This window comes from Euphorbia lathyris, chromosome 10 (assembly GCF_963576675.1).
Source record: "Euphorbia lathyris chromosome 10, ddEupLath1.1, whole genome shotgun sequence".
NCBI lineage: Eukaryota > Viridiplantae > Streptophyta > Magnoliopsida > Malpighiales > Euphorbiaceae > Euphorbia > Euphorbia lathyris.
The window spans coordinates 69,890,391-69,907,768 of record NC_088919.1 but is presented as its reverse complement, the minus strand read 5'-3'; the positions used below and the strand labels follow the sequence as shown (position 1 = coordinate 69,907,768).

At 37.8% G+C, this 17,378-nt stretch overlaps 1 protein-coding gene across 2 annotated transcripts; it reads right to left on the bottom strand.

Moving 5' to 3' along the window:
- Positions 1-7,899: 7,899 nt before the first annotated feature.
- Positions 7,900-10,608, bottom strand: LOC136209991 (uncharacterized). 2 transcript variants are annotated; one of them, XM_066001648.1, is made up of 5 exons: positions 10,419-10,608; positions 10,242-10,274; positions 9,769-9,840; positions 8,158-8,229; positions 7,900-8,050 (listed from the first exon to the last, which is right to left on the bottom strand). In XM_066001648.1, exons 1-5 carry the CDS (start codon positions 10,518-10,520, stop codon positions 8,024-8,026), a joined length of 306 nt encoding a protein of 101 aa, XP_065857720.1. In that variant the 5' UTR covers positions 10,521-10,608; the 3' UTR covers positions 7,900-8,023. The 2 variants fall into 2 exon arrangements, with proteins under 2 accessions (XP_065857720.1, XP_065857719.1); XM_066001647.1 differs by lacking the exon at positions 10,419-10,608 and having other exon boundaries at positions 10,242-10,411.
- Between the last annotated feature and the right edge of the window lie 6,770 nt (positions 10,609-17,378).

The window sequence follows — 17,378 nt, the reverse complement described above, 5'->3', positions numbered from 1 at the left end:
TAAGTGCTTTGATTTAATTGTACTAATATGTTTGTTCAATGTTGAGTATAAATATAAATGCAAATAGAAATAAAAAAGACAGGACAAAGCCAGCATAAGATCAAAGCACAAGCTGAGTAGAGTGGAACTTAGCATGACAGAAGATAAGTCATCTTCGGAACAGAAGCTTAGAGATCAAGAAGCTGAGTGGAGCGAAACTCAGTATCAAGAATAGAAGAGTCTTCGAACTGTGTCTTGTAGAATAAAGCTGACCATGGAAGCTGAGTAAAAGAGAACTCAGTATCAGAATTGGCAACAATCAAAAGACAACGAATAACAAAGTCATGCCGAGTGATCTTCAGGATACCACCAATAATCCGTTAGCTAAAAGACAAGTCCGACAACTGTCTGAACCAATAATAGGAACCTCAGAATTACGCACAAAAATGATTTTGAGATGCATGGGTCAAACTTCCGTTAGCTAAAAGACGAAACCTGTATAAGAAGACAAAACTGTAAGAAAAGGACAAGCCTGGCACCTGAGGAAATCAGACGACAGGATTGGCCTGCAAACCTAAAGCTGACCAGAGCCTTGTCTCCCAAAAGAGCCGTTTTGGATTCAACGGGAAAATCAAATTCAAATGATTTGATCTTCAGATTGCAACTATAAAGAGACAAGTATACCTCTTGGATCATTGCCGATTTACAGAAAATACAAGTGAGAAAAATACAAGCAAAAAACACATCAAAACAAAAAGAGATCTTACACCAATTTTTCTATTCTTGTGTAAAAGCTAAAGTGATCTTTGTAATCATCTAAAGTGTTCTTTGTCTGAAAAAGAACAAGTCTGTATTAATTGTATTATTGAGAGAACTGTGCTGAGTACTCGTGTTGAGTGCTTGGTGGTAGAGAAACCTAAGTGTTCGGTTATAGCACTTAGTAGGAGTTGAGTAGACGAATAGAGGAAGGTACTCCTGCATATTCAACTGCCTTGTAAAAGGTTTGTGCTCTACCTTTAAAGAGCTCAGTATTGGATTTAAAAAGCCCGGAGGGACTCTGGGGACTGGACGTAGGCGGAGAGGCCGAACCAGGATAAGTCGTGCTGAGTAATCTCTAAACTCTCTCAATATATATATATCTGTATGTGTTGCTTGTTGTATTTACTCAGCATATAAATTGTCTAAATTGATATTGAGTAAATAAGAGTGCTGAGTTGGAAGCTGGCCACAAAAGTGTCAATTCCCAACTCATATGTAAAATAGTTCTAGTCAACATCTGACTAAAGCTATCTTACGTTATAATCGGCCGTGCTGACCAAAGCTGAGTTGACAAACTTAAGAAAATAAATTAAGTCAGCTTAATTAATAAGGAAAAAGTTATATTAGTTCCTAACCCCCATTGGAACTAATCACACGGGACCAACACCATGTTCCCTAACCTTAGTTAAAGTAAGAAGATTTTGCATTGATTTACTCACATCACTTAAAAAATTGATACACTCATCTATCTTTTCACTAATATAATACTTCATATTATAAAATACATTAATTTTAGTTTACAATGTTTCTTAAAGATAACTAAGAAATTATATATTCGCATCCGTACATGTACAAAAAGATAAGATGTAATATTTTGTTTCCCTAAAAGGTGTGAAATTACTTGTATGATATGTGTAAATATAACGGTAACATTTTAATTTTATTTAGGATCTCTTAAAAAGTGAATCTATTGTCACACTTAATCTATCAGCGACAATATCAATAATCAATCTTATAAAATTGAAAAACGTATTTATCTTTTCACTAATATAATATTGCATATTATATAATACAAAATTTATAGTTAATACTTATAAATATTTATATTTATTTTTTTAAAAGGTAAAATAGTAAAACTAGTATTTGTATAATACGTGCACATAACGAAAAATATTTTATTTATATTTACAATCTTTTAAAAAAGTGAATCTGTCGATACCAACAACATAATAGATCGATCTTAAAAATTAATAAACTAATTTATCTTTTAATAAATATGATACTCCATATGATAAGATGGTATATAAATAAGTGTGGCAAATATGAGTATTGTAATTTATTATTATTATTTTTTATTGTAGTAAATTTTATTTTATTTTGAACTCTATTGTAGTAAATTTTCATTATTAAAAAAAACAAAATGCCAACTTTCTAATTTCTTAGCATTTTGAACTTGTTAATATGTATCAATTTTTTGAGTTTATGTTAGGAAAATATTAATATAGGAAATGATGAGTTGTATATTAAGAAAATATTAATATCACAAACTTAGTAGGATTAGTTCTTTATTTTATTATGTTATTTTTTTAATATTAATTGTATATTTATATTATGCATGGATGAAATAAGTTCAACTTGTGAGAAATAAAAACCAATAAATAAAAACATATGGAAATAACTTTTAAATAAAAATTTCTATTTTAAATATATTATAAACTTTCACCTACCCTAGATATATAGCTGGTTCTCTTCACTTAACAACAAAAATCCAAACTATTAATTTTCATAATTATCAGAAAGATTTGAAATAAAATATTAACATGTGTAATTTATTAATTACATATTTGTCAATTAATTATTTAAATAAATTCTAAATTCTAAAATATAAATTATAAATCCTAAATTCTAAATACGTGACATGTTCGGTGATAGAAACAGCCTAAGGATTAGATGATCGGAGTCTCCTAATCTCAAATCCCATCTCGGCGGCACGTCATTGGTACGATGCTCAGTGGATACTAAAGTTTCTCTAATTCTCACGAGACCTATTGTACTCCTTATGCAATACACTCAACCAACAAAAAGAGAGATATATACGAGCCCATTAGAAGATGATTGATGTTAAAAATAAAAATAAACAAATGACACCAATTTATTAATAGATGTATTGCCGTTATAATAGAATTTCTCAATTACAATTGGAATAGGATATCATTATTTGAACTAAAAAATTATAAAAATACACAAGTAAACCAATTGGCAAATGATAGATGTATTGCCGTTATTAATAGACCTATTGGCAAATGATTGTTGGTCCCGTGTAATTAGTTCCAAGATGGGGGTTAGGAACTAATGTAACTTTTTCGTTTTAATTGTGCTGACTTAATATAATTCTTTGAGTTTCACAACTCAGTTTTGGTCAGCACGGCCGAGTGAGGCGTAAGACGATTTTAGTCAGAAGCTGACTAGAACTATTTTACTTGCGAGTTGGGAAATGACACTTTTGTGGTCAGCTTCCAACTCAGCACTCTGATTTACTCAGTGTCAGCTTAAACAATTTATATACTGAGTAAATATAACAAGCAACACATACAGATATATATTGAGAGAGAGTTAGAAATTACTCAGCACGACTTATCCTGGTTCGGCCTCTCTGCCTAAGTCCAGTCCCCAGAATCCCTACGGGCTTTTTCAATCCAATACTGAGCTCTTTAAAGGTAGAGCACAAACCGTTTACAAGGCAGTTGAATATACAAGAGTACCGTCCTCTATTCGTTTCTTCAACTCCTACTAAGTGCTATAACCGAACACCTAGATTTCTCTATCGCTGAGTACTTAAAACCGAGTACTTAGCACCACTCTCTCAATTTTACAATTGATACAAACTTGTTCTTTTTCAGACAAAGAACACTTTAGATGATTACAAAATCAAACTAGCTTTTACACAGAGATAGAAATTTGGTATAAGATCTTTTTCTTGTTTTGATGTGCTTTGTATGTGTATACTCTTTCTCTTGTATTTCGGCAAAGGATCCAAGAAGTGTACTTGTCCTTTTATAGTTGAAATCTGAAAATACAATGATTTGAATCCGAAATTTTCCGTTGGATTCAAACGGCTTTTTCTTGCGACATGTTCTGGTCAGCTTCAGATTTGCAGGCCAATCCTGTCATCTGAATTCGGCAGGCGCCAGGCTTGTCTTCTTCTCGCAGGTTTGTCTTCTTTTACAAGTTTCGTCTTTTAGCTAGCGAACAGTTGACCCATGCGTCTCGAAACTGTATCCATGCATAATTCCAAAGCTTCTGAATTGGCGCAGATCTCTGTCGGATCTTGTCTTTTAGCAAACAGATCATTGGTGCTGTCCTGAAAATCATTCAGCATGACTTTAATAGCCGTTGTCTTTGATTGTTGCCAATTCCGATACTGAGTTGCTTTTCACTCAGCTTCTATGGTCAGCTTTGATCTGCAAGATATTGTTCTGAAGAAGACTTCTCTTCTTTCATGCTGAGATGCTTTCTACTCAGCTTTTGTGGTCAGCTCTTTTTGAAAGCTTTGGCTTCTGAAGAAGACTTTCCTTCTTTCATACTAAGTTATTCTTTACTCAGCGCGTGCTACATTTATCATGCTGACTTCGTTCTGCCTTAATTTGATTCCTGTTCTTAAATATTTTTATACTTAACATTGAATAAATACATTAGTACAATTAAATCAAAGCACTTAAATTTAATTGTTTTAATCACGGATTAACTTAAATCATTTTGTCAAATCAAAATTATGTGGAAATGTGTTTCAACAAACTCCTCCATTTTGATGTTGGCAAAATATTTAGTTATGGAACTCAGTTTTGAAATTTCCCATGATTGAATTATCTTTCATTCCTCTGAAATTACTCCCCCATAAGGGTTGCATCCATTATCTTAACTCTAAACCTTTTAAGATTTAATCGAGTAAAAGGTAAGACATGCCTATACTGACTTAGTTCAATTCTAGACCTTCCAAGATCTAATTCAGATGAGCCTAGGTCAATTTTCAGAAGAGTTTAATACTTGGAACATTTATTTGCTAAGTTTAGGTATCAGAGAGATTACATGTATGGATTCATGTATTAGAGCAAATGTATTCATGTATCGGAGCTAGTGTGTTTGTTCAGATAGTTCAGCATATAGCACAAATAAGCATCCCGTGTAAATAAGTCAGTTTGAAACAAAAGATGCTTTAGGATAGATAGATAGTCAGCATACAAAAGGATAGAACACGCCAAATAAACATTACAAGCCAAGTTCTATGATTAACTAATCTATTTCCTCCTGTTGACTTGGGCTTGGTTAACAATGCCTTTTCCTTTGGCATTTCGTTGTTGCTGACTACCGGATGCTTCCCCCAAGTTTCGTTGAGTTCCATCCGCTTGGTCTTTCTCCCTCGTTTTGCCAGCATCGGGCTGAGGAGGAGCGAAGGTTTCATTAACAACAGCACGAGTCAATTTTACTGAGTATGCCTTAAGTTGTTTCGTGCTCTCCCTGAGATCATCGAAAATCGGAACGCCATCGTCTATAACAGATCTGGGGGCTCGAATGGATGCAGTAACATACTGAGAATATATTCTTGTGATTTCCCAATCCAGGTGAGCGTGTCAGTCAGCCTGGCATAAGGTTGATGATAAATTTTGAGCAAGGCCGAATCGTAGAACTGACGTTGAGCATTGGTATAGCGGACGTGTTTGAATGTGGCTTGCGAGTATTGCAGAATTTCATTAGTTTTTACCACGTCAGTATCCATCTCTTCTTTACTCAAGTTGAGTAGACGGACAACTTCGCTAATTTGCTCGATGGAACACTGGGAAGAGGAGGTAATTAACTCACAAGCATGGGTCAGCTCAGAGTTCAGCTTAGTGAAGTGTTGATTTAACTCAGCAGAAGTTGCATATTCCGAGTGCACAACTGAAAGATTGTTGATTTGTCCTTGGAGGGAATCCATGTGGTTTACCATCATTAACTGAAGTTCAGCCATCTCTTTATTGTGTCTTGCTTGGGTTGTTGAGATTGAACAGTGGTCATGACACTCACAAGATCTTTGAGACCCTTGATCTCATTCAGGAGCTGAGTGACAGAAGAAAGTTGTGTTGACTCAACATTAACGAACCCAACAGCATTGGCATGAGAGGGATTCAAATCCTGGAGAGTGGATTGAGCTGAGTCAATGATTCGACGCCCAGACTCAGTAGCATTTAGGTAGGCATAAGTTGCCTCAGGAGTTCGCTCGGCGGCCGGTATTTGAGTAGGTTGCTTTCTAGTACTAGATGGGCCAGCATGATCAACAGTTGGACTTTTGTTCAGATCAGCAGCAGGGACTTACTGTTCAACATTCTGTGTTTCAAGATTAGGAAGAGGTGGATCGGTAGAGATATTGACCTGCTCAACATTGGTTTTGAAGTTGATTTGGTGCAGGAGGAGGCAACTCAGCATTGCTATGAGCAGGATTTTCCTTTTCTCGCTCTCCATCAGCTTGGACTTCGAGCTCTTGCTCGGCAGGGATTGGATTTTTAGGAGTCTTGGCTTGTTCCTCAGTATGAGTAACAGAGGCTTGCTTTTGTGTGAATTGATCTGGAGTTGTCTCTATGACGGAGGAGAAGAATTCGTACTGAAGTCCAGTTAGGTCAGTAATTGGTTCTCTAAGTGGAGAATCGGTCAATAGGTCTAGGGACTTGTGAGCTTTGCGTTTGAAACGCTTGTCAGAATTGACCGTTCTGGTTGGAGGTGAGGGGTCAGCAGTAATTGAGTCAAAAGACTCATATGACGAATTAAGCTCTAGGGCAACATTAAGGCTTCTCACAGTTTGAACTCTTACTGTTTTGTCAGCTTGTAGTTCAGTTGGCTCAGCATCAACTGACTTAGTTTTCCCAGCAACATCCTTATCTTGCTCATCATGAACATTGGCTGTTTGCTTAGCTTCAAACTGTCCTCCAAAATCTCCCAATTCTTCTTCCTGTTCAGAGGGTTTTTTCTCAAGATCAATCTCTTGACTTCTCACAAAGTGTGAATCTCCAGAGATTACACAATCAAGAGGCAGGGCATCAATCGGGGTTAGACCCTACACTTTCTTCTTCTTCCTCAGAGGTGTTTCTGGAATTTCCTCACTTTTGACTTCCTCAGGCTCAGCGGGCCTTTTTCCTGCTCACTTGGGTTGCTCAGCAGCAGCCTTCTGCAAACTAGATACAATCCGAATTTTCTTCAGGGCAGTATTGATGTCTTTAGCGGCTTGGTCAGTTTTCCGCTTTTTATCTTGCCTGGTGCGGTCAGTACGAGGTTGCTCCACAACCTTCTTTCCCTTCTTGGTCGGCATAGCTTGTGCTTCTTCAACCGCCGCTCCTTTTCCTTTCCTTGGTACAATTGGTTGGTCATAAGCCAAGCCGAATAGAATACCTGCAGAAATCTCCGTACCCCAAACTTGAATTTCTTCTGCTAAGCTCACTCGGTGATCTTGAAGGATCTTTGTAATAAGGGACCCCAACCTGAGTGTCATTATCTCCGCTTAAATCCGCCGGTAAGGAATACAGGCATGTTGAGTGGCTGGTAGGTCAGCATGTGCCATATGAAGCACTGCTCGAAGTTAGATGCAGAGGATTGAGCATTGATCTTGGGATAGATGAAGTTGGTCAGAATGTAGTGAGCCATCTTTTGATTTTGACCCATACACGTACTGACTATCACTAGTGGAAAAATGGCCATTTGCATCGGCCATTTAGGGCCATTTGCATCGGCCACTGGCCGATGCAAAAGCCCTCGATGCAAATGTGATGCAAACACATTTGCATCGGCCGTTGGCCGATGCAAATGGTACAACATTTGCGTCGGCCCTTTAAAAGGGCCGATGCAAATGCATGTTATTTGCATTAGTCCTTTAAAAGGGCCGATGCAAATGATGTAGCATTTGCATCACATTTTTAAAAGGGTCGATGCAAATGATGTAGCATTTGCATCACATTTATTAAAGGGCCGATGCAAATGCAGACTCATTTGCATCGACCCTTTTAAACGGCCGATGCAAATGTCATTTAAAAAAATAAAAAAAAAATAATTTGGATTGAATGGAGCTCTATAATATAGCAAATAGCTTTGATTCATATATATTAAATGGAGAATTTTCATATACATATGTGACATAATAAAAGTGACTTTTTGACCTCTCAAACTGGCTTAAGTGACAGAATAATACATAAAGAGTTGAGTGAAAAATGCACAGCAATCTCAATATCTTTAGCTCCGCGAAACCTTCTGCATCTTTGCTGATTCATTTTGGCCCTTGGAGCAACTCCATCTACATATTTATGTAGGAAAAGTTAGAAACTTTAAACAAAAGGGGATATACATGGATTCAGAGAGGAACTGACCAATTGCCAAATAGAGTAGATTCGGGGGTCTTACAATGCTAAATATATGATCAATATATTCATAGATGTTGTTGAACACATTATCAAATGTAGTTGGTGGTGAATACTGCAGCAAGTAAAAGTAGTAAATTATGAGATATGAGTAAGCAAATGAAGATATAAAAAGAGTAGAAAAGGAACTAATAACTTAATATTTGGAGCCACCTTCTATATTAAGTTAAATGTGAAGTGCACTTATATAGTTAAATGTTAATAATAGTTCAAATTCAGTCTCTTCTCTTCCAGTTGTATATTATTGTCAGCACCACACGTTTCTCATATTAAGTTCTTTTCATGTTATATTTAAGCAACCAACAACCTACTATATATCCAAACATAGAGTTAATCTTTAATGGCTTAATATATAAATGCACACTTGAACTCGTCCAATTTTACCCATGGCACCCCGAACTTTCACTTAGACCTATCACACACTCTAACTTAACAAAATCGTACCTTTCACCCACTCATTTCAAAGTATATAAACGTACTACTTCCCTTCTCCATAATTCCAACTCCATATTAATCAATAATATATTATTATTGTTATGTGCAACCCAAAATCATCTTCATTATTTCTGTCCCAACAATAACAATAACAAAAATATCATGGATTCTTGTTTTCATGATGACCAAGAGGAATTACATAGATGGCCTACTCCTTCTCAGGTACTATATATATAATAATATATATTAACACTTAGGTACTCATACTCTAATTTCATCTTCTTTTGCTTTAATTCAGGTTTTCCAAGAAATCAAAGTTATAGCAAAAATCTATGGCCCAACTACAATCACTGGTCTTATTTTGTATTCAAAAGCTATCTCCATGCTTTTTCTCGGCTTTCTTGGTGAAGTTGAACTCGCCGAAGGATCTCTTTCCATCGGTTTTGGTGATATCACCGGCTACTCTATTATTTCTGGTCTAGCTATAGGAATGGAACCCATTTGTGGACAAGCTTACAGAGCTAAACAGAAGAAACTCCTCGGTTTAACTCTTCAAAGAACTGTTCTTCTTCTTCTCTCTACCTCTATACCCATCTGTTTCATATGGTTAAACATGAGAACAATACTTTTATGGTGTGGTCAAGACCAGGAAATATCTTCTGTGGCTCATACTTTTATTCTTTTTTCTATTCCAGACCTTTTCTTTCTTTCTCTTCTTCACCCTCTCCCGTATCTATCTTAGAACCCAAACCATCACATTACCATTAACTTATTGTTTTCTGCTATCTCTGTTCTTCTTCATGTCCCTTTAAATTTCCTCATTGTTGTTCATTTCAAATTGGGGGTTTCTGGAGTTGTTATAGCTATGGTTTGGACTAATTTTAACTTATTTATTCTACTTGTCTCCTTCTTTTACTTCTCTGGTATATATCCACAACTCGTTTTAGCTAAATCGTTAGCTAAAATGCTAGGAAAATATAATGTTGACAAGCATACATATATATACCTATATGCAATTTTGATTCATAGATAAGTATATATGGATTGAAACATAACCATAATCAATAATTTCTGAAACTCTAAATTCAGCAAAAGAAAAACAAATTTGATAAGCGAATACTTTCCCCTTCCTAATTCAAATTAAGCGTCTAACACACACCTTTGTTGTGAGCTGCTTCCTGGGAGCCTTACCACCAGTGGATTTACGAGCAGTTTTCTTAGTACAAGCCACCTGACTTACAAAATAAGAAGAGAAAGAACACTAATTAAAAAGAATTAGCTGAAAAGGAAGTTGAATAGCTAAAATTACAGTTCGAATTAGAATTGGACTGAGTTTGCTAAAAAAAAGAAAAGGTTTTCTAAACTAGAAGCGCATGAGCACATGTTCTGTTTTCAATGTTTACTGAAATGCACCAGACTGTACTAATTTCCGTTTCTGAACTCGACACGAAACATAGGGGAAAAAAACTTCTGAATTTCTGTACAACATAGTTGAGAAATTAACAGTTGTAATTCCATTTATTTCAATCTACAAGCAAAAATTATGTATAAAACAAAAAAAGTAACCAAAATTTCTTCAAAAACTAACAAAAAAAACCCAAATGAATAAAAGAGAAAAAAAAAGAAACTCACCTGAGTGAAGACCGGATAATCCTGAGCAGAAAACTGAGAAACAAAGTGAGAAAGAGGGGAAGAAGAAGAGAAATTAAGATTTGCAGGACTGTTCTTATTTCCATGAATCAAAGCAGCATGTAAAGCTCTAAGTTCCACAGTTTTAGCAATTCTACTTTGAACTCAAAACCCATATACCTTTGAATCGTAGTATTTTTTCATTCTGATCTCCTCTGAAAATCGGGAGTGGCTGGGCAATGCTAAGGTGAGCGTTGTGTCAGATTCCGGCAGCAGTGACATGATAGTGAAGACGAGAAGGAGAATGGAGAAGAGAATGAGGCAGTGGGAGGTGGAAAATGTAGATGGAGTTGAGATTGGTTCTTGTGAGGAGAGGAGGGAGATGGGAAGCGGCTGCAAATAAGAACATTAACCCTAAAATCCAAATTTTATAGGAACACTATTTGCATCGCCTTTTATAAACGGCCGATGCAAATAATATAGTTATTTGCATCGTTACTTCTTAAGGGGCCGATGCAAATAGTTCAATTATTATTTGCATCGGCCCTTTTAAAAGACTGATGCAAATAATACGTTTATTTGCATCGGTCCTTAATAAGGGCCGATGCAAATGAACCTTTTGCATCGGCCCCCAATAAAGAGCCGATGCAAATGAACCTTTTGCATCGGCCCCCAATAAAGGTCCGATGCAAATGAACCTTTTGCATCGCGCTGTGTAAGGGCCGATGCAAATGGTCATTTTTCCACTAGTGTATTTCTCCCTTGTGCTCCTTCGGTTTACAAAATTCAATGGGGTAGTCGATTTTACCGGAATCGTTTGTGGTTCTGAGTTCGGCTCCTTCGTTCTTTAGATTTAGCAGTGTAACGAGATAAGGATGGTTAACAAAGATCCTCTTCTCCTTGACCTCAGTGACCATGTAGTCACTGTCATCGTCAGCAGCTCGCAAGTTGGCATATAATTCCCTTACTAACTCAGGATAGGTGGCTACACGGATAGAGAACAACCCAGTCCAGCCATTCTTAGAGATCCATTCGCAGAAGGGCTTTTTAGCTTCGACAAACCCTTTAGAGAACTAGCGGGAGCGATCAATTTTCCATCCCCTAACGCTGCCAAAGACTGGGGAATAGGTTCTTTCTGGTTCTTTCTTTTCCTTTTTCTTCTTCCTTTTCGCAGAGGTTGCGAGGTAAGTTGGGGGTTCTTGCTCGGAGTTTAGTCATGCTGACCTTGTCCTTGAGGCTTGGTGGGAGTTTCGATGTATTCCTGCTGAGCAGGAGATGGAGGGTTTTCATCAGTGTGATTGCCGTCATAATCAGCTCCGGAGATGTTTTGGGAATCCGACATGATTTTTAGGGATTCTTTCAGAGTATTTGAAGATTAGGGATTTAGATAGAAATCAATTTGCCAGAGATTTCAAAGTATAAAGAGATGTGAGTGGGAATTCGTCCACTATTCTGGCATTTATGACACGTTCGGCACATTGTTTTCTAATTATTGCGCTTACGTCATCCTAGGTGGCTATTTAATGCGTGCGTGCTATTTAATGTCCAAGTGAATGTTACTCGGCATTTAGAATTCCAAACGTTTGAGATACTAAGTGCTCATTTTTACGTAGAAGAAATTTTCATACAAAGTAACTCAGCCTATAGTAATCACTTAGCATGTATGTCTAGTCAGCATAAAGTGATTTTATGATATTCATATTAGCTCAGTTTGAGTAAGTTACTTAGCATGCAATAGCTGCTCGACATATAATATAATCAGTCAATATTGATCAAGAATTTATTGAATGGGATTACACATACCAATAGCTTCCCTAAGTATGCTGAATTGCTCACGAGCCAAAGGCTTAGTGAAGATATCCGCAAGCTGTTCATCTGTTGGTACGTAGGTCAGCTTGATCTCACCTTTGAGTACATGATCTCTGATGAAGTGATGCCTTATGCTGACATGCTTCATCCTGCTATGTTGGATTGGATTCTTAGATAGGTCAATAGCGCTCTTGTTATCGCATTTGACTTCAATTGTTTCTGTTTTAACTCCGTAATCCTCAAACTGTTGCTTAATCCATAGGACTTGGGCCACACAGCTTCCAGCAGCAATGTACTCAGCTTCAGTTGTAGACATGGCAACTGATGACTGCTTCTTGCTGAACCAAGACACTAGACAGCTTCCAAGGAAGTGACATCCTCTAGAAGTGCTCTTACGCTCTAGCTTGTCCCGTCCATAGTCAGCATCAGTGTATCCAATGATTGTGAAGTCATTTGAGTTTGGATACCACAAACCTGCATTAACTGAGGTCTGCAAATATCTAAAAATTCTTTTTACAGCTATAAGGTGTGATTCTCTAGGTCAGCTTGATATCTAGCGCAATAGCATACTGAGTACTGAATATCAGGTCTACTAGCAGTAAGATAGAGTAGAGAGCCAATCATACCTCGATATAGCTTGCTGTCTACTGACTTACCTTTCTCGTCAGCACAAAGGACAATATCAGTACCCATTGGGGTTCATATGGGCTTACATTCTTCCATATCAAACTTCTTTAACATTTCTTTGGCGTAGTTAGACTGACTAATAAAGATGCCATTCTTCCCTTGCTTGATTTGAAGTCCAAGGAAGAAGTTGAGTTCGCCCATCATAGACATCTCGAACTCAGTTTGCATCTGTTTTCTAAATTCTTTGCACATAGATTCATCAGTAGCACCAAAGATTATATCATCTATATAAATTTGTGCTAGCAGGGTGTTTTTACCCTTTTTCTTAATGAATTGGGTTGTGTCAGCTTTACCTCTGACATAGTTCCTGGTCAGTAGGAAACTGGTCAACCTCTCATACCAAACTCTTGGAGCTTGCTTTAGGCCATATAGGGCCTTTTTGAGTTTATAAACGTGGTTTGGAAGTTTTGGATCTTCAAACCCTGGAGGCTGACTAACATATACCTCTTCGTTTATAAAGCCATTAAGAAATGCACTCTTGACATCCATTTGATATAGTTTGGAATTCATGTAACTAGCATAAGCACATAAAATACGTATAACCTCTAACCTAGCTACGGGTGCAAAGGTTTCACCGTAGTCAATGCCCTCTTGCTGACTATAGCCCTGGGCTACAAGTCGGGCTTTGTTTCTGACAAGTCGGTCTTTTGTCAGCAGCATCAAGAATGGACTTCTCCGAATGTCCTCTTGGAATTTTGACTTCTTTGGGTAATATTGAGTTGTTTGGAATAGGTGTTTCTACGATATCTGCAGGAGTAGTTTGGTCAGCAAAGGTCATTCCGGTTTCGTGCTTACCTTTGGTCAGCCCTTGTACTGATGACTCAGAGGCTCCATTTTGATCAGCGGAAGCTGAGCTTGGTTCATCTTCAGCGGACTGAGTTGTCTTTCCTGCGGGGTCAGTTTCATCGAACTCGATATGGACAGACTCTTCTACAACTTGAGTTCGTTTGTTATACACCCTATATGCTTTACTATTAGTTGAGTACCCGAGAAAGATTGCTTTGTCAGCTTTAGCATCAAATTTAGCAAGGTTGTCTTTTGTGTTGAGTATAAAGCATTTACACCCAAAGGCACGAAAGTAGCCAATATTGGGCTTCCGTCCTTTCCAAAGTTCATATGGGGTTTTCTTAAGAATAGGTCTAACTAAAGCCCTATTGAGTATATAGCATGCTGTATGGACAGATTCACCCCAGAAATACTTTGGAAGCCTATTTTCGCTCAGCATTGTCCTAGCAATTTCGACAATTGTTCTGTTCTTCCTTTCAACAACCCCATTTTGTTGAGGTGTTCTAGGAGTAGAGAAATTATGGTCAATACCACTGATTTCACAGAATTCGTCAAACTGTTGGTTTTTGAATTCTCCGCCATTATCACTTCTAACATGAGCTACTCTTAGGTCTTTGTCATTTTCAAGCTTTTTAATCAATGTTGTGAATATCTCAAATGTTTCATCCTTGCTACTCAGCAAGATGATCCAAGTATACCAAGAGAAATCGTCTACAATGACTAAAGAAAATTTCTTACCGCCCAAGCTGAGTGGCTGGACAGGTCCGAAAAGATCCAAATGTAGTAATTCCAATGGTCTCTTGGTTGAGACAATATTTTTACTTTGAAAAGACTTTTTTCGTTTGGTTACCTTGCTGACAAGCATTACATAATTGATTTTTTTCAAATTTCAATTTGGGCAATCCCTCAACTAGTTGCTTTCTAGCTAATTTGCCAATGAGGTCCATGCTTACATGACCAAGTCTCCTATGCCATAGCCAGGAGTTATCCTCTTTAGATACTAAGCATATATTTTTGGAAAACTGTTTTTCTAAACTCAACATATATACATTGTCAACACGAGGGGCAGTTAAAATCAAATTATTTGTTTTTCCCTCGAGTATCCGACACTGAGTAGCATCAAATATAACCTGTCTACCGCTGTCACATAGCTGAGCTACGCTCAATAGGTTATATTTGAGACCTTTAACTAAGGATACTGACTCAATAGTGGGGTTACCTCCGATAGTACCTAAACCTACTATCTTACCCTTTCTATTGTCTCCAAAGCTTACGTTTCCACCTCGTTTACGTTCAAGTGTGATGAATTGAGTTTCATCACCAGTCATATGCCTCGAGCATGCGCTGTCAATATACCACAGCTTGGATTTCTCCGAGCATCTCAGGCTCACCTGCAATTTGAACTATTCATTTTTAGGTACCCAATTTCTTTTGGGTCCTCGTTTGTTAGCATAGGCAGGTAAAATATCAATTTTAGCTTTGTGACGACATACATTTATAGTGTGGCCGTTTTTACCACATAAGTCACAATGGGTTACGCTTTTAGGGTAATATTGAGTATGGTCAGCACCATTGTGCTGAGCATGCCAGCATACCTTACTGGTATGGCATTTCTTTCCGCAGAAGTCACATTGGACCTTCTGCTGAGTATACCAACACACATTAATTGTGTGTCCTCTTTTCCCACAACAGTCACACTGAGTGAACTATCTATGCTGACCAGTACCTGAGTACTTAGCGTGAGATTTATTTTTAGTTGAACCTTTTATTTGGTTCTGTAGGGCTGTGACATCCTTTCTCAGTTTCTTTGAATCTGATTGGACTTCCGAGACAAACTTGTGCATAATTTCCATGTTGTTATGCAAAGTTGAGTTGTCTTGGAGAAGATATCGAAGGTCACTTAGTTTGACCTCTTCCATCTCATCACATCGCCTGCTGAGTGCTTTTATTTTCTTATTACACTTTTTAGTTAGTGTATATAGATCACTCAGGGCGTTGACCATTTCATTTCTAAGCAAGAGTAAAGATGTTACCTAATTGGAGTGTTCCTCCTGTTCAGATTCTTCTGAGAGGTCAGCTTGCTCAGATTGAGTGTGGTCAGGAGCATCATCGACCATGAAGCATATGTTTGCTGACTCGGTGGCATCACCTTCAGATGATGTTGACTCATCGCTGACACTCCATGTGGCCACCATTGCCTTTTTGCTTCCATTCTTTTCTTTTTTTAAGTTGGGACATCTTGACTTAATGTGCCCAGTTTGATGGCACTCGAAGCATGTGACAGGCTTGGAGCTGTCCTTTTTATATCTGCTGTCTCAGCCTTGTACATGTCGTTTCTTTTGTATGGCCTCTTGCTGTTCCTGTCGTTCTTTCTGAACAGCTTCCTCATTTTTCTTGTAAACATGGCCATCTCCTCATCATCTTATGAGTCAGCTTCGGTTGAGTCAGCTTTCATGACAAGAGATTTCTGCTTCTTGTCCTCTGACTTTTCTTTTGCTTCGAAGTTTTTCATAGAGATCTCATGAGTCAGCAGAGATCCGATCAGCTCGTCATACTTATACGTGGTCAAGTCTTGGGCTTCCTCCACAGCCGTTTTCTTAGCTTGCCAGCTCTTGGGCAGACTTCTCAAGATTTTCTTCAACTGTTCCTCTTCGATGAAATTCTTCCCGAGTCTCTTGAGCTCATTTATGATATTTGTAAATCTTGAGTTCATCTCCGAGATGTCTTCGTTTTCGTTCATCTCGAACAGCTCGTAGAGTCTCATGTGCTGGTTTACCTTAGATTCCTTGACCTTGCTCGTGCCTTCATTGGTCACCTCCAGCTTCTTCCACATCTCATGTGCTGACTCGCAACCTGAAATCTTATTGTACTCTGCAGCATCTAGAGCACAGTGAAGCATATTGATAGCCGAAGCGTTATTTTGTAATTTCTTAAGGTCATCTTCTGACCACTCAGTTTCACTCTTAACAACTTTCTCATTGTTAACAGTTTTATAAGGCACATATGGGCCTTGAACTATTGCAAACCATGCACTCATGTTTGTGGCTTGAATAAAGTTCTTCATCCTATTCTTCCAGAATGTATAATTAGATCCAAAGAATAGGGGAGGCCGACTAATTGATAATCCTTCAGGGAGTATTTGTGTTGTTTGGTTCCCTGGAAGGAAACGAGTGTTGTTCTCAGCCATTTATCGGGATCAGCTCAAGATAGTTATATCTTTGAGTAGTGAGCTATTAGGCTTTGATACCACTTATTGGTCCCGTGTAATTAGTTCCAAGGGGGGAGTTAGGAACTAATGTAACTTTTTCGTTTTAATTGTGCTGACTTAATATAATTCTTTGAGTTTCACAACTCAGTTTTGGTCATCACGGCCGAGGGAGGCGTAAGACGGTTTTAGTCAGAAGCTGACTAGAACTGTTTTACTTGCGAGTTGGGAAATGACACTTTTGTGGTCAGCTTCCAACTCAGCACTCTGATTTACTCAGTGTCAGCTTAAACAATTTATATACTGAGTAAATATAACAAGCAACACATACAAATATATATTGAGAGAGATTTAGAAATTACTCAGCACGACTTATCCTGGTTCGGCCTCTCTTCCTAAGTCCAGTCCCCAGAATCCCTCCGGGCTTTTTCAATCCAATACTGAGCTCTTTAAAGGTAGAGCACAAACCGTTTACAAGGCAGTTGAATATGCAAGAGTACCGTCCTCTATTCGTCTACTCAACTCCTACTAAGTGCTATAACCGAACACCTAGATTTCTCTACCGCTGAGTACTTAAAACCGAGTACTCAGCACCACTCTCTCAATTTTACAATTGATACAAACTTGTTCTTTTTCAGACAAAGAACACTTTA

Excerpts from the sequence above, each read along its gene's own strand:
- LOC136209991 (XM_066001647.1), bottom strand. The coding sequence starts at position 10,345 with ATGGAAATAAGAACAGTCCTGCAAATCTTAATTTCTCTTCTTCTTCCC. Across the intron at positions 8,230-9,768 it reads GGAAGCAGCTCACAACAAAG|TATTCACCACCAACTACATT; the intron begins GTGTGTGTTAGA and ends TACTTGCTGCAG. Across the intron at positions 8,051-8,157 it reads TTGATCATATATTTAGCATT|ATGGAGTTGCTCCAAGGGCC; the intron begins GTAAGACCCCCG and ends ATAAATATGTAG.